Source organism: Staurois parvus, unplaced genomic scaffold (genome assembly GCF_062004578.1).
Source record: "Staurois parvus isolate SC_StPar_1 unplaced genomic scaffold, SC_StPar_1.0 ptg000455l, whole genome shotgun sequence".
Lineage (NCBI taxonomy): Eukaryota > Metazoa > Chordata > Amphibia > Anura > Ranidae > Staurois > Staurois parvus.
In genome coordinates, this window is record NW_028318251.1 from 576246 (window position 1) to 600675 (window position 24430).

Below are 24430 nucleotides of genomic sequence, written 5' to 3' on the forward strand. Positions count from 1 at the left end.
GGGGATATGATCTCCATGTATAATACATAAGGGGGGATATGATCACCATGTATAATACATAAGGGGGATATGATCTCCATGTATAATACATAAGGGGGATATGATATCCATGTATAATACATAAGGGGGGATATGATCACCATGTATAATACATAAGGGGGATATGATCACCATGTATAATACATAAGGGGGATATGATATCCATGTATAATACATAAGGGGGGATATGATCTCCATGTATAATACATAAGGGGGATATGATCTCCATGTATAATACATAAGGGGGGATATGATCTCCATGTATAATATATAAGGGGGGGATATGATCTCCATGTATAATACATAAGGGGGGGATATGATCTCCATGTATAATACATAAGGGGGATATGATCACCATGTATAATACATAAGGGGGGATATGATCTCCATGTATAATACATAAGGGGGGATATGATCTCCATGTATAATACATAAGGGGGATATGATCTCCATGTATAATACATAAGGGGGGATATGATCTCCATGTATAATACATAAGGGGGGATATGATCACCATGTATAATACATAAGGGGGGGATATGATCTCCATGTATAATGCATAAGGGGGGGTATGATCACCATGTATAATACATAAGGGGGGATATGATCTCCATGTATAATACCTAAGGGGGATATGATCTCCATGTATAATACATAAGGGGGGATATGATCTCCATGTATAATACATAAGGGGGGATATGATCTCCATGTATAATACATAAGGGGGGATATGATCTCCATGTATAATACATAAGGGGGGATATGATCTCCATGTATAATACATAAGGGGGGGATATGATCTCTATGTATGCTTTCTGAAATACATCAATGAGAAAACATACCGCATTTTTGCCACTAGATGGTGCTGATGACCATAGAAATGAATCTATTACAGGTAATACGGGAACATTTGTCCAGCCGGCAGGAAGACGATTTATAAAAAGACCCCTAAATATTTCCCTTAACAATTCCTCGGTGTAATGTAATCTTCAGGGCCGATTCACACTATAGAAATGCAGTCCACATGCGCGTTTTTGACGCATTCTAGTTAATTTCCCCCTCTCTCTCTTTTTCAATTTAAATAGGGACATGTGCATTCCAGTGCATTTTTGGTGTGTTTTACCGCGTTCCAGTGCAGTTCTGTGCAGAAAAAAAGGAAAGCTGCTCCACTTTTTTTTCTGCATCTGGAACTGCGAGCACTGATGTGAACTATGACACTGACAACCATATCGCAAGAAAAAAAGCACCTGAACACATGTTGTGTAAACTGGCTCTTAATGCAGGCCATAGACGGGACGAAAACCAGCCGTTTTTTGGAAAAAAAAAAAAAAAAACGAAAAAAATCGGTCGTTCAATAGGCTGACGTTTCCACCAACGGTAAAAAAAAAAAAAATCGGACGATTTTTGTCCCGTCTACGGCCGGCAGTTAATGACTTCTGTCCCTGCAGAGAGCTCCGCTATTAGATTGGACATGAAAGTATTGCGGTTACAACATTGTATCCATTTGTATCCATTTCGGATACAGATGTTTTTATTCGGATAAAAAATAGATACATTGTTGCAACTGCAATACTTTCATGTCAGATATAATAGTGGACTGGAATTCTTATTTTTCTTCTCTTCTTCTTCTCCTTTTTCTTCTTCCTTTTCTCCTCCTTCTCCTTCTTCCAGGTCACGGCTCATGCGCAGATTTTATATCAGTAAAACGATTGGCCAATTTGCCCATCATTGCCGGGAAAATCGGCCGATTGCCAAAATTGGCAGATTTTTTTCCAACTTTACCAATAACAAAAGTGCCAAAATCCTAAAAAACGGCCGACCAATTAACACACTAACAGTGCGAAAATCGGCTGATTTTTTTCTTTCGACCTCGACCCGTCTATGGCCGGCATAAGTATATAACAAAAAGCCAAAAGGTATTTTTTGGCAAGGGAAACGCCGGGGCGGTGTTTGTTGTTGTTGTTTTTTGAGGTTTTTTTGCTGGCTGTGTCCCTACAGAGGAGGTTTACCTGTATTTACTAACAGGGACACACAAAAATAAACACGTATGTCTAGTAGTGTAGGGGAGGTAGGAGTGTGCTTTCTTTTTTTGTTTTTCTTTTATGTTTTTCATTTCTGTCCATGCCTTCCTTATTATTCTCTGCAGTGCTGTTTGAAGGGAAAGGTGATGGCCGTATTACCTCCACGCAGCAGTTTGAATCCAGGATGACGTCTCCCTTTTTGTCCTTTAGATCCTCGCTGACATAATAGGACAGGACGTTCGGTTTCAGGACGAACCAGCGCTCCGTCCAGTTTTTCCTCTTGTGGCCTTTCTTCCACAGATAGCCCTGCAGAGACAACCAACATGGCTTTAGCACCCACCATCCCGGGCAGGAGATTCAGAGCAAAGAAAACGAGAAATTCCAGCAAATATATAAGGACGGCTCTGTGATATCACCTCAGCAGGGGCGGACTGACAACTCTTGGGGCCCCCGGGCAATAGGGGATCATGGGGCCCCTGTGGCCCCGCACACTCAAACCACACCCAAAAAAGTCTATGAAAGGTACCAGAGGCATCTCATGGGGCCCCCTACTGATCCCGGGCCCTCGAGCAGTGCCTGAGTGCCCAAATGGTCAGTCCGCCCCTGCGCCTCAGTAATGCTGTCAGTCCCGAGCACACTGACAGGACGAATATGAACGAACTACCTGTGGACACTCGAAGAACTTACTCCAAGTACACAGAGCCTGAGTGGCACATCCTGTCCTTCTACCCCGCTGTTCAGTCGCAGGCAAGTCCTGGCTGTCAAAATGACAGCCAGGAGTCACTCTGTAAATACAGAAGTTGTAATAGCTGCTGCACAGCACAGACCATGTGACACAGTGTTTGTAAACATTGTTCATCTGCCTGAACGAGAGATACAAAGTAACATTGTTTATAAATATTGATCAAACGAGACATAAAGAGATATAAAATAACATTGTTTATAAACATCAAACGGAATAGAGATACAAAGTAACATTGTTTATAAACATTGATCAGACGGGAGATAGAGAGATACAAAGTAACATTGTTTATAAACATCGATCAGATGGGAGGTAGAGAGATACAAAGTAACATTGTTTATAAACATCGATCAGATGGGAGATTGAGAGATACAAAGTAACATTGTTTATAAACATCGATCAGACGGGAGATAGAGAGATACAAAGTAACATTGTTTATAAACATCGATCAGACGGGAGATAGAGAGATACAAAGTAACATTGTGTATGAACATTGATTAGACCAGAGATAGAGATACAAAGTAACATTGTTTATAAACATCGATCAGACGGGGGATAGAGAGATACAAAGTAACATTGTTTATAAACATCGATCAGACGGGAAATAGAGAGATACAAAGTAACATTGTTTATAAACATCGATCAGATGGGAGATAGAGAGATACAAAGTAACATTGTTTATAAACATCGATCAGAAAAGAATAGAACAGAAAAATAAAAAAAAGGAGTAGAATAAAATGGAATAGAAAATAAAAAAACAGAATAGAATAAAATAGAAAGAATATAGCTGTCTTCAGAAATTTGAATTTTGAAAATAGTTTATAAAAGAATAGAATAGAGAATAAAGGAACAGAATAGAAGAGAATATAATAGATTTGAACAGAATAGAATAAAATAGAAAAAATATAACTGTCTTCCGAACTTCGAATTTCAAATGGAATAGAACCAGCTGAATGAATTTGGATCGATTCAAAATTTTCAATTCGAACTCGATTCAAATAGTTTGAATCAACTGGAAAAATTTAAATCTGGTCGAAAATGAATAAATAAACCGAAATTAGTAACTTAACAAATTGATCCGCAATTAAACTAAACAAAAGTTTTCGTTTTGTACCCGTCTACTGCTTGCATCAGGACTGAGGGCTCTTGAGAGGAGTGCTGAGGCAGGCTGCTGCGATGTGTTCAGAAAGCTATGTACAGCACCCCTGCCGGCCCCTCCCACCAGCCATGATCTGGCCGCATTGCATAGAGAAGCACAGAGACACAGTGATGACATCAGTGGGTCTAAAATAGGTTGAGTTTCCTTACCTGTTTGAGAACATCGAGCACGAGCTCACTGAAGACTTCGTTGATGGCCATGGACACGGTGGTGAAGTCGGTGCCTTTACTGAACTGCCCGCTTCCAATCAGATCGATGAGCTCCCAGATGGACAGACCACTCGGCTTATTGTGGAGGCCGATTTTATAGTCTTCAAACAGAGCCTGCTGCCAGCCGCTGCCCATCGCCTCCGCCAGTTTCTTCAGAAAATACTCCATCTGAAAAGAGACATCGAATATTGAAAGCAGTTCTAAAAGGGTTTTCAAATGCCTCACTACCGGCATCTGCCCACCACCATCCCTGAACACTTACCTGGCTCCGGCGCCATCCTGCCTGCAGCGCAGCTCCCCTCACTTTTTGCTTTTACAGGAGGCACCGAGGGCAGCAGGGACCATAGGTTCCCGCTACTGTCAGTCAAATCCTGCGAGGAGGGAGTGGGGGCGTGGTCAAGCTGGGCTGTGTGTCTATATAGATGCACACAGCCCGGCTCATGAGGTCCTTAGAACGGGACTCGATAAGAAGGAGGAGCATACAGCGCTGGTGGGGGACTTACAGAGGAGGAGGTAAGTGACCTCACAGACTAGGTAAGTATTGTACCTTTTTTATTCCTTTAGAGTCTCTATATTGGACGTCAGATTTATGTGTTTGTGATAAATGTAAAATGCTGTGTGATGTGTCCGTTATTTCCTCGCCCTAAGATCAACACTCTCCCCGTGACAACGACTTCATCGACTTTCTGAAGTTCAAGCCAAGCTATGTCAATCCCTTTTCTTCAGAACAACTGACATGTTTCAAGGGACAAGCCCTCTTTTTAAGATCCCTAATGCGTTTCAAGGGACAAGCCCTCTTCTTCTAAACAGCTGACAGGTTTCAAGGGACAAGCCCTCTTCTTCAGACCATCTGACACGTTTCAAGGGACAAGCCCTCTTCTTCAGACCATCTGACACGTTTCAAGGGACAAACCCTCTTCTTCAGTGCTCTGAGAAAGAGGGCCTATCCCTTTAAATGAGTCAGCTGGCAAGTCTGCCACCGATTCTTGTAGCCATTGACTGTTAACTCTGGAAAGCCTCCAAAGAAGGAAGAAGAACCATTCACCATATTAAAAGCCTCGTAACAATTCACTGTGTCATCCAAACTGACCACTCCATCTAAGGTACAGACCCGTCTAAGGTACAGACCATTCAAAGGTACAGACCCATCAAAGGTACAGACCCATCAAAGGTACAGACCCATCAAAGGTACAGACCCCTCTAAGGTACAGACCCCTCTAAGGTACAGACCCATCTAAGGTACAGACCCATCTAAGGTACAGACCCCTCTAAGGTACAGACCCCTCTAAGGTACAGACCCCTCTAAGGTACAGACCCCTCTAAGGTACAGACCCCTCTAAGGTACAGACCCATCTAAAGGTACAGACCATCTAAGGTACAGACCCTTCCAAGGTACAGACCCATCTAAGGTACAGACCATCTAAGGTACAGACCTCTCTAAGGAACAGACCCATCTAAGGTACAGACCATCTAAGGTACAGACCCCTCTAAGGTACAGACCCATCTAAGGTACAGACCCATCTAAGGTACAGACCCATCTAAGGTACAGACCATCTAAGGTACAGACCCCTCTAAGGTACAGACCCATCTAAGGTACAGACCATCTAAGGTACAGACCCATCTAAGGTATAAGACCCATCTAAGGTACAGACCCCTCTAAGGTACAGACCCCTCTAAGGTACAGACCCATCTAAGGTACAGACCCATCTAAGGTACAGACCCTCTAACGCATTTCACTTGGTCAGGAGCTTACCCATGGGGGAAGTCACTACTCTATGAGTCCTTGACCAAGTGAAATGCACTAGGGGGTCTTCCCTCTCGCCCACCCCTTGTCCCGGCCCTGATTACATCCACATCAATACTTTACAATACCAATACCAGTGAGATTATCCTACGGGTCCAGCGCTACTTTTCCACTTTCCTCTACTATTTATATTGGATTGATATGGGGAAGTCCTTATGTTTTTTTTCTTTTTTCTCTACAACTTTTTGGGATGTAGGTGGGCCGTGCGTAACAATATTTGTAATGGTTTTGCACAGAGCAGCCCTGATCCTCCTCTTCTCGGGTCCCCCCGCTGACTCTCCTGGCTCCTCCCCACTGCTGAGTGCCCCCATAGCAAGCCGCTTGCTATAGGACTACTTGTGCATGCTCACTCCTGAGCTGGCTCAATGTGTCCATAGACACACAGAGCACTGCTCAGCCCCCTCCTCACTGGCTGTGAATGACAGCTATGGGAGCCAATGGCTGAGGAGAGAACCGAGGGAGCCACTGCTCTTGTGCACATTGCTGGATCAAGATCAGGCTCAGGTTGGGGGCATAGAAAGCATGAAGGTAAAAAAACCTTCAGCCTTTGCAACCACTTTAAATTAACCAGACCAAAAACCAGTGGGAAATTCCTCATAATTGTGCAACAGATACGGCCAGAGACATGACCACAAATTGTAAACACGAGAGGTGATGAAAGACGACTGAGAGAGGGGAAAGCGCTGCTTCAGCATCTTTGTCAATGAAGGCCATTTCCTCAGATTTTGTGGATTCTTCAGCAGACAGATCTCATGATGAAGACCACGCGGGACCTTCCTCTCCTCCCCTTCTATTATTTATAAGATCAAGCCCCTAGGCATGCAGACTGCTTCTACAAACATTGGTGGAAGAATGGGTCGCTCTCAGGAGCTCAGTGACTCCAAGCGTGGTCCCGTGATAGGTGGCCACCTGGGCAATAAGTCCATCCGGGACATTTCCTGGCTACTAAATATTCCACGCTCAACTGTTAGTGGGATTATAACAAAGTGGAAGCAACTGGGAACAACAGCCACTCAGCCACCAAGTGGTAGGCCACGTCACATGACAGGGGTCAGCGCATGCTGAAGCGCACAGTGCGCAGAAGTCACCAACTTTCTGCAGAGTCAATAGCTAAAGACCTCCAAACTTGGTGTGGCCTTCAGATGAGCCCAACAACAGTGCGTAGAGAGCCTCATGGAATGGGTTTCCATGGCCGAGCAGCTGCATCCAAGCCTTCCATCACCAAGTGCAATGCAAAGCGTCGGATGCCATGGTGTAAAGCACGCCGCCACTGGACTCTAGAGCAGAGGAGAAGTGTTCTCTGGAGAGACCAATCACGCTTCTCTGTCTGGCAATCCAATGGGTGTGTCTGGGTTTTGCAATTGCCAGGAGAATGGTACTTGTCTGACTGCATTGTGCCAAGTGTGAAGTTTGGTGGAGGGGGGATTATGGAGTGGGGTTGTTTTTCAGGGGTTGGGCTTGGCCCCCTAGTTCCAGTGAAGAGAACTCTTAAGGCACCAAGACCTTTTGGACAATTTCATGCTCCCAACTTTGTGGGAAGAGTTTGGGGATGGCCCCTTCCTGTTCCAACATGACTGCGCACCAGTGCACAAAGCAAGGTCCATACAGACATGGAGGTGACGAAAGACAACAGCGAGAGGGGAAAGCGCTGCTTCAGCATCTTTGTCAATGAAGGCCATTTCATTGTCAGACAGATCTCATGAAGAAGACAGATAAACACGGGTCCTTCCTCTCCTCCCCTTCCGTTATTTACAGAATAGAACAAGTGTATCATCCGAGGCCGGAGAACGGCTCAGATTGTGTCTGAGGAGTGATAGCACTAGAGTCAACCTGCAGACAATGTAAGTTCCTTTACCTGTGGTCAGGTATGATACCTGGTACACACACTAAAGGACCCCGCCATCAACAGCTATTGATATAAATACTACCAAAGATACAAAGATACACATACAAAATGCTTATTAGGACCATGAAAAATATTAAGTATTAAAAACATTTTAAAAAGAAAAAAGACCCTTGTTCCATTATTGCACCACCATTATTATTCCACCATTATTGTTTCCTATAGTAAAAGATTCCGGGAGTCTCACTTAAAGTGGAACTTTAGTCAGGAACTTAGGTGCTTCTAGATCACTTCAGGCTGGCCCCTTATGCAGGTATAAAACATTACAAACAAGTGCCTATACTGTTTACAGTCCAGTAATACACGGCCTCACCCTGCTCTGCACATGCTCAGTTGCTCTCTATTCTCGGCACTGTGCCTAAAATCAGAGCCACTAGAGGCCAACCAGCTGACAGCTTTAAAGGAAAAGTTCACCTTTGGGAACATGTAAGATGGTTGAACTGGATCAGGGGCGAACTGACCATTTGGGAACTCAGGCACCGCCTGAGGGCCCGGGGTCAGAAAGGGGCCCCATGAGTGCCCCTGGTACCTTTCATAGGCTTTTTTGGGTGTGGTATGAGTGTGGGCGAGGACACAGGGGCCCCATGATCCCCTATTGCCTGGGGGCCCCATGAGTTGTCAGTCCGCCCCTGGATGGACTTTTGTCTTTTTTCAGCCAGACTAACTATGTAACTATGTATGTACATGTTCCACCTGTTTTTAGGGTGGAACGTATAATATGTCTCCATAGCTGCAGCCACACTTGAAATCACTGAGCTCCTGAGAGCGACCCATTCTTTCACCAATGTTTGCAGAAGCCGTCTGCATGCCTAGGGGCTTGATTGTATACACCTGTGTCCATGGAGGGGATTGGAACACCTGAATCACATGATCTGGAGGGGATTGGAACACCTGAATCACATGATCGGGAGGGGATTGGAACATCTGAATCACATGATCGGGAGGGGATTGGAACACCTGAATCCCATGATCGGGAGGGGATTGGAACACCTGAATCCCATGATTGGGAGGGGATTGGAACACCTGAATCACATGATATGGAGGGGATTGGAGCACCTGAATCACATGATTGGGAGGGGATTGGAACACCTGAATCACATGATTGGGAGGGGATTGGAACACCTGAATCACATGATTGGGAGGGGATTGGAACACCTGAATCACATGATTGGGAGGGGAACACCTGAATCACATGATTGGGAGGGGATCGGAACACCTGAATCACATGATATGGAGGGGATTGGAACACCTGAATCCAAGGATTTGGAGGGCTGGCCCAACACTTTTGGCAATATATAGATATATATACACACAATATTGCCTCCTCCTCCTCCTATTAGGTGGCATATACCATATAGGACTTCTTGGACAGGATTGTCTAAGCCACGCTCCTCTGAGGAAGTCCCTCAATGGATGAAACGCGTCCGGACAGTTTCCTATTTCAGTGACAATTCAAATTTTAGAGATTCATTGAAAGTTGCGCAAATGTACTAAAAGCTTCCAGCTTGGCTTACATGTATCCTGTTGTGAAGTTGGCTCTTTGGGTTGTGTGACCTCACAATGTAGATAGGAGATCTCTTTACTAACTGCCATATTGCGGGTGCAACATGAAAATGTAGTTTCTACAGTTCCTTCCCTTAAACGTTTTATTTAATACATACACTATTTTGACAAAAGTATTGAGCCCGCCCTCCAAATCATTGGATTCAGGTGTTCCGATCCCGTCCATGGCCACAGGTGTATCAGATCAAGCACCTAGGAGTCTCTAGAGCAGTGGAGACGTGTTCTCTGGAGGGACCAATCACGCTTCCCTGTCTGGCAATCCGATGGATGTGTCTGGGTTTGGCGGTTGGCTGGAGAACGGTACTTGCCTGACTGCACTGTGCCAAGTGTAAAGTTTGGTGGAGGGGGGATTATGGTGTGGGGTTGTTTTTCAGGGGTTGGACTTGGCCCCCTAGTTCCAGTGAAGGGAACTCTTAAGGCGACATTTTGGACAATTTCATGCTCCCAACTTTGTGGGAGGAGTTTGGAGATGGCCCCTTCCTGTTCCAACATGACTGCCCACCAGTGCACAAGGCAAGGTCCATAAAGACATGGAGGAGCCAGTTTGGGGTGGAGGAACTTGACTGTCCTGCACAGAGTCCTGACCTCAACCCCATAGAACACCTTTGGGATGAATTAGAGCGAAGACTGCGAGCCAGGCCCCTCCTCCCCACGACATCAGTGCCTGACCTGACAAATGTGCTTCTGGAAGAATGGTCCAACCTTCCCATAGACACCCTCCTAAACCTTGTGGACGGCCTTCCCAGAAGCGTTGAAGCTGTTATAGCTGCAAAGGGTGGGGCCAACTCAATATTGAACCCTACGGACTAAGACTGGGAGGGGCCATTAAAGGTCATGTGTGTGGAAAGGGCGGGGCCAACTCAATATTGAACCCTACGGACTAAGACTGGGAGGACATTAGAGGTCATGTGTGTGGAAAGGGCGGTGTGAGGGACCGCCGGGCGGCACCACTAGCACTCCACTGGTCAGGCGTGCCCAGAGCGCGGAGTCTAAGCCCCAGGGTACTTGTTCACCAGGGCCCCTGATGGTGGGGATGGACTTGTAGTACCCCGAGACCAGGTCGCCTCTACTGAGCACACCTGTCAGTGGTAGGGGTGTTCGCCAGGGGCTCCAACCAGGGAGAGCCAGATGTGAGGAGGTCGGGTGACCCCGATGGGATGGATGGATGGATGGCTGAGCAAGTGCGTAGTCAGACAGGCCGAGTCGGTAATGTAGAGGACGGTAGGGTACAAGGGAGCAGGCAGAGAATCATCGGGTCACACGCCAGGTCAGCAACAGGAGGTCAGATCTAATGAGGGGCATCCAGGGAGAGAGGTCAGGCAAGCAAGGGTCTGGGCAGGAGAAATCAGCAGGTCAATAAACAATCCGGGTCAATAAACTTACTAGGCACAGGTTCAGAATCACAGGATACAGGTAAGACCAGAAGGCAACGAAATGACAGCTCAGGGACCTTTAAATATCCCGCCCTGCGCTGCCATTGGTGCCCAGCGGGCGGCCGCGGCTTCTACTGCGCATGCGCGAACTCAAACGCCGCGGCCGGCCCGGACCTAGTGCCCGTGTACAGGGTGGAGCAGTGCGCCTGCGCCGGGACCATCGCGGCAGGGATCGAGGAGATCCCTGACAGGCGGGCCCAACTCAATACTGAACCCTACGGACCAAGACTGGGAGGACATTAAAGGTCATGTGTGTGGAAAGGCCAGCGGCCCAATACTACAGGCAATATAGTGTATATATATTACAGGAGCCAATCAGGACAGACTGTTCGTTCTGTGTTTTGCATACAGTATATTGAGGACACGTTTCTAGAGGTTCTCTCTCTATAAGTTTCTGTCTGCTCTTATCTGATCTTTATGTAACGAAGATCTGAAGAAAAGAGGAAACCAATGAAGAGGAAACAGATGGGAATACGGGTTACATCAGCCCGATACCAAACTGAAGACGTGTCAGAGCGCCAGCTGAGTCAGGGTGGCAGTTAGTAACCGATCATCGGAGTGTAATTACAGATCTCTTACTTTAAAGAGTAACTCCACTTTTGTGGAGAACCCCCCCCCCCCCCGAGTGATCTATGTACATTGCAGGGATTTTAGCAAACTTTGTTGCCGAGTCCTTCCTTTTGTTATTCTGAAGAAATAGCTGTGTGCTCCCATGTGCAAAGTCAATGGGAATGGGAGTGACTTCATTATTATCAAGCAGTTGTTGCACTTACAGGGTTCTAATGAGGAAAGTGGCGGGGTCTGCATCCCTTCAGAAGTAATCAACCCTTGGGGAGTATCTCACCAAAACTGAATATTTTTGTAGCAGAGGATGCCTAAAATCTGACTTTTATCTTAGTGCAGGCTTCTGGGAAAATCAGAAAGCCAATCACACAAGTGATGGGGATATGGGAGCTCAATGGTGGGGTTATGGGAACCCAATGATGACATTATGGGAACCCTACAAATTGGGTATGGTAACCCAATGATGGGGTTCTGGGAACCCAATGATTGTATTATAGGAAACCAACAATGGCGTTATGGGAACCCAACAATGGGATTATGGGAACTCAATGACAGGGTTATGGGAACTCAACAATGGGGTTATGAGATCTCAAGGATGGGGTTACGGGAAACCAATGATGGATTTAAGGAAACCCTACAAGTTGGGTATAGTAACCCAATGATGGGGTTCCGGGAACCCAATGATGGTGTTATGGGATCCCAGCAATGGTGTTATGGGAACCCAACAAAGTCATTATGAGAACCCAACGATGGGATTATGGGAACTCAATGACAGGGTTATGGGAACTCGACCATGCCATTATGGGAACCCAACAATGGGGTTATGAGAACTCAAGGATGGGGTTACGGGAAACGAATGATGGAATTGAGAAAACCCTACAAACTGGGTATAGTAACCCAATGATGGGGTTCTGGGAACCCAATGATGGCATTATGGGAACCCAATGATGGTATTATGGGAACCCAACAATGGCGTTATGGGAACCAAACAATGGCGTTATGGGAACCCAACAATGTGATTATGGGAACTCAATGACAGGGTTATGGGAACTCAACCATGACATTATGGGAACCCAACAATGGGGTTATGAGAACTCAAGGGTGGGGTTACGGGAAACCAATGATGGAATTAAGGAAACCCTACAAATTGGGTATGGTAACCTAGTGATGGGGTTCTGGGAACCCAACGATGGGCTTATGGGAACTCAATGACAGGGTTATGGGAACTCAACCATGACATTATGGGAACCCAACAACGGGGTTATGAGAACTCAAGGGTGGGGTTACGGGAAACCAATGATGGAATTAAGGAAACCCTACAACTTGGGTATGGTAACCCAGTGATGGGGTTCTGGGAACCCAATGATGGCATTATGGGTATGGGCATTATTAATAATAACGGCAGATGAAACGGGCTGCGGGGTACACACCACGGGACCGAAGGACAGGTAAGTGGCTGCTATTTAAAGGTCAGCAGCTACAGTTTTTGTAGATGCTGACTTTTGACAGGGTAAGTGGAACTCTGCTTTAAGGAAACCCTACAAATTGGGTATGGTAACCTAATGATGGGGATCTGGGAACCCAATTTTTGGGTTATCTCTAAATAATTAAGGGAAATTTAAACAGGTTTCTCCGCATTATTGAACCTAAAATCACTGAGAATCTACCAGACATGTTGCAGCTTCTAATGCACATTGTGAGAAGCTCACAGTGTGCAGTGAAATCAGAGTAAGCCGTTTCAGTCCAGGGGAGGAGCCGGTACAATGGTGCAAGACTGAAGTAAAGGCCGGAGTTTAGGTTTAATAACCCCAGTTCTAACATGTGATGGGTCCAACACCGGGACATATATATCTATGAATAAATTGAACACCAGAAATGGAGGTTACCCTATCCACCTGAGAGGAGCCAGTTCAGGACCAGACCCGAGGCAGCTCTAGACTAGGGATGAGTGAAATTGATCTCTGTCACCCTGCTCTCTCCTCCTATCAGAGTATGCCATGCACTGCCACACCAATGATTAGCTACTAATTATGCTTCTCCCTCCCCTTCTCTGAGCTTTGCTGTACAGGGACTGCCAGAGGCTGATACCAAGTCCCATTTATGTACTGCACACGGCTTCTACTTATATTTAATAATTGTATTATTGATCACAGAGGCGCATCATGTCTTTTATATCTACCTGGAGTTCAGCTTTAAGTCATTTTTGTTCCTGTACTATCCACTGGAAAAGATAAAAATTACTATATCCTTCCTAACTTTCCTAACCCCGGAAACCACAAAGCAGCTCATCCACTCCCTCATCATATCACGACTCGACTACTGCAACTCCCTCCTCACTGGCCTGCCTCACCACAGGCTATCCCCGCTTCAGTCCATCCTGAATACGGCTGCCAGACTCATTCACCTTTCCAACCGCTCTGTTTCCGCCACCCCCCCTCTGCCCATCCCTCCACTGACCTCCACCCCCCTCTGCCAATCCCTCCACTCAGTGTCCTCCACCCCCCCTCTGCCAATCCCTCCACTCAGTGTCCTCCACCCCCCTCTGCCAATCCCTCCACTGGCTTCCGATTGCCCAACGGATCAAATTCAAAATCCTAACACTCACGTACAAAGCCGTCCACCATACTGCCCCGAACTACATCACTGACCTAATATCCAAGTACCACCCAACACGCACACTCCGCTCCTCACAAGACCTCCTTCTCTTTAGTTCCCTGGTCTCCTCCTCCCATGCCCGCCTCCAGGACTTCTCCAGGGCATCACCTATCCTCTGGAACTCCCTACCCCAATCCATCAGACTATCACCTACCCTCCTCACCTTTAGGCGCACCCTGAAAACCCATCTCTTCAGGGAAGCCTATCCCACCCCCTGCTAATTGCCGACCTCCTCCACTCTTCCTACCACTCCATCCCCCACAGCTATTTCCTCCTGTGCCACCATCCCCCCCTCCTAGATTGTAAGCTCCAAGGAGCAGGGCCCTCGATCCCCTCATGTATCACATTGTATTGTTATTGTTCTGTCACATGTACTGTCTCCCATTGTAATGTACAGCGCTGAGCGAACTGTTGGCGCTTTATAAATACTGTATAATAATAATATCCTTTACTAAATAATTGAATGGCAATATTAAATGCTTATATGCTAATGTTGGGTTCTCTATATAACAGGTTGGCCTATTCGAATAAATGGTTAGCACTTCCGCCTGGCAGTACTCGGTTCGTTGGGTCAAATCCCAACCAACTGCCTGGAGTTTGCATGTTCTCCTTGTGCCTGTGTGGGTTTCCTCCCACACTCCAAAGACATGCTGTTAAGTTAATTGGCTTCTGTCTAAATTAGCCCTAGAATGTGAGTTAGGGACCTTAGATTGTACACTCCTCGGGGGCGGGGACTGATGTGAATGTACAATATGTATGTAAGGTGCTGCATAAATCAACGGCGCTATACAAGTACCTGTAATCAGGGCCATGGATAAGGGCGTACCACCAGTCCTCCTGTACGGGGCCCTGGCCAGCAGGGGGGGGGCCCAGGCAGCTGGGTAAATCGTATGTGCGTTAGGAGGGTGATCGGCACGGTGGGACTGCAATTACTGGAACCGATCCCCTGTATGGCTGTCTCTGCAGCAGCTGAAGACTGGTTTCTTCTCCTCTCCCTCCCGCTGGTGTTCAGCTGCTGCAGAAGAAACTATACAGGAGACCGATTCCAGTATTTACCCCTGCAGTGCACCCATCATCCTCCCTGTGCCCCATACAGTTCCCCATGTTTCTAGATTGTAAGCTGGAAAGAGCAGGGCCCTCGATCCCCTCATGTTTTGCATTGTATTGGTATTGTTCTGTCACATGTTCTGTCCCCCTCTGTAATGTACAGCGCTGAGCCAACTATTGGCGCTTTATAAATACTGTATAATAATAATAATAATGTTGCCCAGGGCCCTCTACGTGTGCCTCCACACACCCCCCCCTCCCCAGTGCTCTTGGGTTCAATCAGCATGGCGAGGGCCAATGACTGGAACCTATCCCCTTTATAGCTCTCTCTGCAGCAGCTACATACATATACGGGAAAAGTTCAGCTTTCCCTCAGTGGGAGGTCGTTGAATACTTTTAAATTTCTCTCTGAATACATTCGTACATCCAGTGGAGAAGGTGTCCATGTCATGGAATGTCTCCTCCGGCAGATTGATGGGAAGTCCAGGAAAGGGAATGAGGGAGAAGAATACAGAAATAAGAGACAATAGCCCATTGTAGAGTCACAATACAGAACGACCTTTCATCGATCGTTTTCCAGCACAACAGAATATAAAACTTTATTTTGTAACTTGAGATGCTATTTTTAGCAATTGTATTTAAACAAATCAGATCGGTGCTGCTCCCTACAGACATAAGACACGGCTCAGCAGATTTTTATCTTTCATTCAAACACCTTTCTAAAAATAGTAACAATTTTATCTGCAGGAAGAATCACTTGTTCACAAAATGTAAATATGAAAGGATCAGATACACTATATTGCCAAAAGTACTGTCCCCGCCCTCCCAATCATGTGATTCAGGTGTTCCAATCCCCTCCCTATCATGGGATTCAGGTGTTCCAATCCCTACCATATCATGTGATTCAGGTGTTCCAATCCCTACCATATCATGTGATACAGGTGTTCCAATCCCCTCCCAATCATGTGATACAGGTGTTCCAATCCCCTCCCAATCATGTGATTCAGGTGTTCCAATCCCCTCCCAATCATGTGATTCAGGTGTTCCAATCCCCTCCCAATCATGTGATTCAGGTGTTCCAATCCCCTCCCAATCATGTGATTCAGGTGTTCCAATCCCCTCCAAATCATGTGATTCAGGTGTTCCAATCCCCTCCATGGACACAGGTGTATACAATCAAGCCCCTAGGCATGCAGACGGCTTCTACAAACATTGGTGAAAGAATGGGTCGCTCTCAGGAGCTCAGTGACTCCAAGCGTGGTCCCGTGATAGGTGGTCACCTGGGCAATAAGTCCATCCGTGACATTTCCTGGCTACTAAATATTCCACGCTCAACTGTTAGTGGGATTATAACAAAGTGGAAGCAACTGGGAACAACAGCCACTCAGCCACCAAGTGGTAGGCCACGTCACATGACAGGGCGGGGTCAGCGCATGCTGAAGCGCACAGTGCGCAGAAGTCACCAACTGTCTGCAGAGTCAATAGCTAAAGACCTCCAAACTTGGTGTGGCCTTCAGATGAGCCCAACAACAGTGCGTAGAGAGCTTCATGGAATGGGTTTCCATGGCCGAGCAGCTGCATCCAAGCCTTCCATCACAAAGTGCAATGCAAAGTGTCGGATGCTGTGGTGTAAAGCACGCCGCCACTGGACTATGGAGCAGAGGAGACGTGTTCTCTGGAGGGACCAATCACGCTTCTCTGTCTGGCAATCCAATGGACGTGTCTGGCTTTGGCAGTTGCCAGAACGGTACTTGCCTGACTGCATTGTGCCAAGTGTAAAGTTTGGTGGAGAGGGGATTATGGTGTGGGGGGTGTTTTTCAGGGGGTGGGCTTGGCCCCCTAGTTCCAGTGAAGGAAACTCTTAAGGCGACATTTTGAACAACTTTGTGGGAAGAGTTTGGGGATGGCCCCTTCCTGTTCCAACATGACTGCCCACCAGTGCACAAAGCAAGGTCCATAAAGACATGGAGGAGCCAGTTTGGGGTGGAGGAACTTGACTGTCCTGCACAGAGTCCTGACCTCAACCCCATAGAACACCTTTGGGATGAATTAGAGCGGAGACTGCGAGCCAGGCCTCCTCCCCCGACATCAGTGCCTGACCAATCACGCTTCTCTGTCTGGCCATCTGATGGACTTGCTGTGATGGATGACACACACACATAGACCTTGCACTTCGGTGTAGACAAACGTTTCCATGGAGAGTTCAGTTCTGCTTTAATAGTGCAGCGGTATGACAGGAGGATCCCCTTCTCTAGTTCATGAACTTTTATTTCACATGCAACATACATAGATATATGACACTTGTATGTACTGGAGTCCAAAGTCTACCTTCCTTCAGGCTGAGGAGCTCAACTATGAGGAAAGATACACAAATACATCGATGGTCCATATAGTGAACTCGGTGTAGTTATTCCCCCTGAGGTCATCACAGTGGACAAGGGGGGCTCTTTACGTCTGGAGGAAAAGAGATTTAATCTCTAAACATGGAAAGGTTTCTTCACAGTAAGAGCTGAGAATGTGGAATAGACTCCCTCAACCACATGGAAGAAAAATATATTTTAACTGGAGGACACAGCGGGTACTGGATCGCGGTGCTGCGTGCTCCCAGGGAGCGTGCACAAGCAGGGGGCGGGGAGGCCGTTTATATACAACGGCCGGACGGGAGGTGGTTAAGGATGCCTTCTGCATTCCCTTTTTGCATTCAGGGATACTGAACAACTTCCCCTCCCGATCAATATCAATGCGTCTTGGTGTATTATTAGATGGTTGTTCTTTTGTACAAATGACCGTTTGTTCTTCATATCTCACTTCCTTTATTTCCTATCCGTAAGTCAAAAATTAGGAAAAGACCCCTTTAATTAAAAATTAAAGTGATTCTAAACCATAAATATTTTTACTTTAATACATTCATAGTTACATAGTTAGTCTGGCTGAAAAAAGACAAAAGTTCAACCATAGAAAATAAAGTTATAATCCTACACCCAGTTGATCCAGAAGAAGGCAAAAACCCAGCAAAGCACGATCCAATCTGCTCCTGCAGGGAAAAAAATCCTTCCTGACCCCCCCCAAGAGGCAATCGGATATTCCCTGGATCAACTTTCCCTATAAATATTCTATCCAGTTATATTCTGTGTATCCAAGAAAGGATCCAGGACTTTCCTACAGCAATCCACTGAGCTGGCCACAACCAACTCTGGAGGGAGTCTATTCCACATTCTCACAGCTCTTACTGTGAAGAAACCTTTCTGTGTTTGGAGATTACATTTCTTTTCCTCCAGATGTAAAGAGCGCCCCCTTGTCCTCTGTGATGACCTCAGGGTGACTAACTACACAGAGTTCACTATATTTGTATAAACACGTATTAATAGTTCATGACACTAGTAAAGTTTTCGTAAAACAGAAGAAGATATTCACTCATTCCATCATTAATCCCAAAAATAAGAGGATTTGTCCTAATTTCAGTGGGTGGAGCCAGACAAATCATGGCGGCTTTATGCCCCAAGAGCCAGGTGCCAATTAAGAACCTCTTGTGTGTGTGGCAGATACAGTTGTAACACCCTCCTAGGCAGCTAGGGGGAGCTAGAATCCAGTTGCTAGCTAGGAGGGCTGAGTAGCAGCCTGGGTGTGATAGCTAGCAGGGGTCAAACAGAGGCTCTGCAGACCAGCTTTCTGGAACTTCCCCCCGCACTAGAACTTTAGAGAAAGATCTAGAACACAGCTGTCAAACTGGCCCCGAGGGTACAGGTTTACTCACTCAGTCCGCTGTGAGCAGATGGGTTGCTACCAGGCTTTCTAGCTTAGCTGCTCTTTCCCTGCTACACAGGCGGTCCTCTCTCTGGGGGCCAAATACTGAATGTGGTTACTGAGGAGTTGCGCTCTGTTCCCAGACCCTTGGGCATCCCATACATCCCTTTCCCCATCCAAGTTCAATCCCCTAATAAAACTTTAAAACAAGCTCAAGGACTGGTTGCTGTCTCCTGTATGCAAGTCTGTATGAAAAATGTGTGTTGCCTGGCTGTGAAGGACTATAGACGGACCCAAATTTCAGCAACTTGTAGTTTCACAACTGCTGGAGTGCCGCCCGTTTGACACCCCTGGTCTAGAAGCAGTGGGCGGAAGGGAGGAGTGGCTGGTCTGTACTCAGAGGATGGCTTTGATGGCTGAGAGCATCCAATACAGCCAATATATTTCAGGGGGAAAAAAAAGCCTCTCTCTTCTTCAGGGCTTCACGACAGAATGCACTAAGGGATCGGTGGCTGAGGCTAGACGAGGGAGCGGTGGCTGAGGCTAGAGGAGGACTAACATCTCCTGAGAGCACTAAAGACAACTAATATTTCATCAACATCAACTACTCAAGCCTGGAAGGATGGGGAGACTTCCCCCCCAAATATGTTTGCTGTATTTGATGCTCTTAACTAGTGATCTCCACGCTGGGGCCGGATGTGGCCCTTTGCTTGTCTTTATCTGGCCTTGGGCACTATTCCTTACACTGATAAGACATACTATTCTGCCAACTGATACCAACGAAATTGGTCACCATTTCACCCACTGACACCAATGATGGGGCACTATTCCTCCCACTGACACCAACAATGAGGCGCTGTTCCTCCCACTGGCAGCAACGATGGGGCGCTATTCCTCCCGCTGACACGAATGACGGGGCGCTATTCCTCCCGCTGACACGAATGACGGGGCGCTATTCCTCCCGCTGACACGAATGACGGGACGCTATTCCTCCCGCTGATACCAATGACGGGGCGCTATTCCCCCCGCTGATACCAATGACGGGGCGCTATTCCTCCCGCTGACACGAATGACGGGGCGCTATTCCTCCCGCTGACACGAATGACGGGGCGCTATTCCTCCCACTGACACCAATAACGGGGCGCTATTCCTCCCACTGACACCAGTGATGGGACACTATTCCTCCCACTGACACCAATGATGGGGCACTATTCCTCCCCACTGACACCAATGATGGGGCACTATTCCCCCCACTGATACCAATGATGGGGCACTATTCCTCCCACTGATACCAATGATGGGGCACTATTCCTCCCACTGATACCAATGATGGGGCACTATTCCCCCCACTGATACCAATGATGGGGCACTATTCCCCCCACTAATACCAATGACGGGGCACTATTCCTCCCACTGACACCAATGACGGGGCGCTATTCCTCCCCCTGACACCAATGACGGGACACTATTCCCCCCACTGACACCAATGACGGGACGCTATTCCTCCCACTGACACCAATGACGGGACGCTATTCCTCCCACTGACACCAATGATGGGGCGCTATTCCTCCCACTGACACCAATGATGGGGCACGAATACTCCCCCAAATACTGAATGTGGCAATGTTTACTCCTTCTGATGCCAGGAAAATATCCACTCCAGCTGGACACAGTCCAGCCTCCCTAAAGTCTGAAGGACAATAAACTGGCCCTGTGTTTAGAAAGTTTGGAGACCCCTGCTCTTAACCACGGCCCATGTACAAAAACGGCCAGACGGGAGCGGTGCAGGAGCGGGGGGCTATTTATAAAACGGCACCCGTACTACCTGCCTGTGCGTGCTCCCTGGGATCCGGTGCCCGCTGTGTCCGGAGGACACCTATCGCTGTATGGGACCTCTCTGTGAGGTCCCGATTCATGTGATCCCTGGTTGGCCAATCAGTGATCACATGAACAGTAGTAAACAAGATGTCACTTCTGACATCATTGTTTACTACGTGTGAAATCTGTGAATGATCACAGAGGTCACATGGTACAGGGCCATTCACAACAGCCTTGAACCAGGTGACAAGCTGTGACCAATCACAGCTCTCACAGTATTTCTCAATGGCTGCAGGAATGCAGCCAGAGAGAAGGAGAAATGATTGTACAGCCTTTATGGGTATAAAGCAATCAGTGTAAAAAAAAAAAAAACTTCATCACCCCCCACAAGTAGTACAGTGTCACTATGGTAACCCTATAGTGCTAGGGTGACAGTATGTAAAAAGAAAAAAAAAAAATGTAAAAAAAAAAAAAAAAAAAAGTAGAAAATTATAATTTTTGGTTATAAACTAATTTGGGTTAATTTTTTTTTACTAAAAAGATAGATGAATACATTTTGGCCGAGATTTATGAAGAAAGATCATTTGCAAACTTTTATACGAAAAACACTTTTATTTTTTCATTGATATAGCAAAAAAATAAAAATCCCAGCGGTGAATAAATACCACCAAAATAAAGCTTTATAGGTCTCAAAAAAATGCTAAAAAAATTCATATGGGTGCAGTGTTGCATGACCGCGCAATTGTCATTCAAAGTGTGATAGTGCTGAAAGCTGAAAATTGGCCTGGACTGGAAGGGGTGAAAGTGTCCGGACTGGAAGGGGGTGAAAGTGTCCGGACTGGAAGGGGGTGAAAGTGTCCGGACTGGAAGGGGGTGAAAGTGTCCGGACTGGAAGGGGGTGAAAGTGTCCGCAGTGGAAGGGGGTGAAAGTGTCCGCACTGGAAGGGAGGGGGGGGGGGGGGGGGGGAGTGTCCGGACTGGAAGGGGGTGAAAAGTGTCCGCAGTGGAAGGGGGGAAAAGTGTCCGCACTGGAAGGGGGGGAAAAGTGTCCGCACTGGAAGGGGGGGAAAAGTGTCCGCACTGGAAGGGGGGGAAAAGTGTCCGCACTGGAAGGGGGGGAAAAGTGTCCGCACTGGAAGGGGGGGAAAAGTGTCCGCACTGGAAGGGGGGGAAAAGTGTCCGCACTGGAAGGGGGGGGGGAAGTGTCCGCACTGGAAGGGGGTGAAAAGTGTCCGCAGTGGAAGGGGGGAAAAGTGTCCGCACTGGAAGGGGGGGAAAGTGTCCGCACTGGAAGGGGGGGAAAGTGTCCGCACTGGAAGGGAGGGGGGGGGGGGGGGAAGTGTCCGCACTGGAAGGGGGTGAAAAGTGTCCGCAGTGGAAGGGGGGAAAAAAGTGTCCGCAGTGGAAGGGGGGAAAAAAGTGTCCGCAGTGGAAGGGGGGAAAAAAGTGTCCGCAGTGGAAGGGGGGAAAAAAGTGTCCGCAGTGGAAGGGGGGAAAAAAGTGTCCGCAGTGGAAGGGGGGGGGAAAGTGTCCGCACTGGAAGGGGGGGGGAAAAGTGTCCGCACTGGAAGGGGGGGGGAAAAGTGTCCGCACTGGAAGGGGGGGGAAAAGTGTCCGCACTGGAAGGGGGGGGAAAAGTGTCCGCACTGGAAGGGGGGGGAAAAGTGTCCGCACTGGAAGGGGGGGGAAAGTGTCCGCAGTGGAAGGGGGGAAAAAGTGTCCGCAGTGGAAGGGGGGAAAAAGTGTCCGCAGTGGAAGGGGGGGAAAAGTGTCCGCACTGGAAGGGGGGGAAAGTGTCCGCACTGGAAGGGGGGGAAAGTGTCCGCACTGGAAGGGGGGGAAAGTGTCCGCACTGGAAGGGGGGGAGTGTCCGGACTGGAAAAGGGGCCGGGGGGGGGGGGGGGTTTGGGAAGTGTCCGGACTGGAAGGGGGTGAAAGTGTCTGCAGTGGAAGGGGGTGAAAGTGTCCGGACTGGAAGGAGGGGGGGGAGTGTCCGGACTTGAAGTGGTTAAACATTAAATGATTCAAAAAGTCCTTCAAGTGAGATGAACTTTTATACTTTTATACCCGGCCTATATACAGTAGTGAAGGTGGATATACCATAAACACCACATCCCCATATAAACATGTCAACACACAAAGAGAACACAATACCAGGCACTCCTCCGAACACATCCAAGGTATCACTGTCATGTAAGGAGAATAGTTTGAGCTGAAGACCACACTGGACTGATTACAACGGTCACTGGTAGTTATAAGGGGGGTTTCATGGGGGTTTAGTGGTGCTAATCCCCTTTTGGAGGTTTAGGCTGCTACCTTACAGATACGACAGAGCAAAGACAATACATGAATGAGGAAGGAGGGGCAGAAGAATTGTTGTGTGGGGTCTTCTCTTAGAGTAGTACTCTTTATCTCCAAAGATCTTTCTGGCTTGCACAATATAGGTTTTCCAGGTCTTATGCCACCTCTCTCGTCTGCACTCTGCCAATTCAATTGTCCTCTTTTAGCCTTTTTGGTTCTTCATGTTCTTGTCTACTTAGGTGGTTGTTTGTGTGCCTCAAGTAATTGGACAGTTGTGACCAAGGTCTGGAAGGTAGAGGGGAATTTTCCCTCATGGGGTAACCTTTGAATTTGGCTTGGACGTCGTGGATATCTACAGTAACTAGATAGGATGTAATGCTCTTGTAGGGGACGGGTCAGTTGTATTGGGGTGACTTTGTAATCCATTGTAGTTTGAGTTCCTTGTCTGCATGATATCTCTGGAGGGCGAGTTTCCTTATGTAGTTTTGTAGATCTATAAATAGTTTAAATTGCTTGGTTTGGTTATGAGGCAGAAATTGAGACCTTTTCTAAGAAGTGTCTCCTCAGTTGAAAGTTTTTAAGTGGATCTACTGTTTCCTGTGTTCTTGTTGTGGTTTCTTGTTGTTTCTTTTTCTAGTTCCTCCTCTGTATCCCCTACGGTGGTGTCGGTGTGTTGACATTTAGAGCTCTGAAGAAGTGTGTGATTTTCTGGGGTTTTGGGTTTTGAATTGGAGGGTGTATCATGATTGTGGTGGAGCTAGTCGAAATGATCTAAAAAAAAATGGATGGAGGACATAGTTGTGGATTGGGAATGGTTGGATGGGGGAGAAGACAGGCCATCAACGATGGTTTCTAGTAGAGTTACGGTGATTAGTGGGGAGGGATCCTTATCACTTTCCTGTCTACTTAGATTGTTGGTTGTGTGTCTCAAGTAGTTGGTCAGTCTGTTAAGATCAGCTGTGACCAAGGTCTTGGCTTTGAAGTCCATCGTTATACAACTAGATAGGATGTCAATCTCTTCTGGGGGCATTTGAGTTGTTTTGGAGGGTGTATCGTGATTGTGGTGGAGCTTGTAGAAGATCTAAAAAATGGATGGAGGACATAGTTGTGGACTGGGAATGGTAGGATGAGTGAGAAGATGAGCCGTCAGTGATTGTTTCTAATGGAGTAATGGTGATTGGTGTGCAGGGGTCCTTCTCACCTTCTGTCCTGACAGGTTTAGGAATGTGATCTTTGTGTTCCCCATAGGGAAGATCAAAAAAATAGGTAAAGGACATAGTTGTGCATTGGGAATGGTTAGATGGGGGAGAATACAGGCCGTCGGTGATTGTTTCTAGTGGAGTTATGGTGATTGGTGAGGAGAAGTCCTTATCTTCTGGTCTGACGGGGTTAGGAATTTGATCTGTGTGTTTCCCATAGGGATGATCA

General features: G+C 47.1%; 1 protein-coding gene across 1 annotated transcript in view; it reads right to left on the bottom strand.

Annotated features, from left to right (window-relative positions):
• The window catches only part of LOC149452916 (switch-associated protein 70-like), a gene marked incomplete at its 5' end in the record, with an annotated part of 76760 nt that overhangs the window by 27278 nt on the left and 25052 nt on the right, over positions 1–24430 (bottom strand). Inside the window, 2 exons of the mRNA XM_089688817.1 lie at positions 2220–2366; positions 4111–4338. Of these exons, the coding sequence (XP_089544943.1) occupies positions 2220–2366; positions 4111–4338 (375 nt within the window). The remainder of the gene's footprint in view (positions 1–2219; positions 2367–4110; positions 4339–24430) is intronic.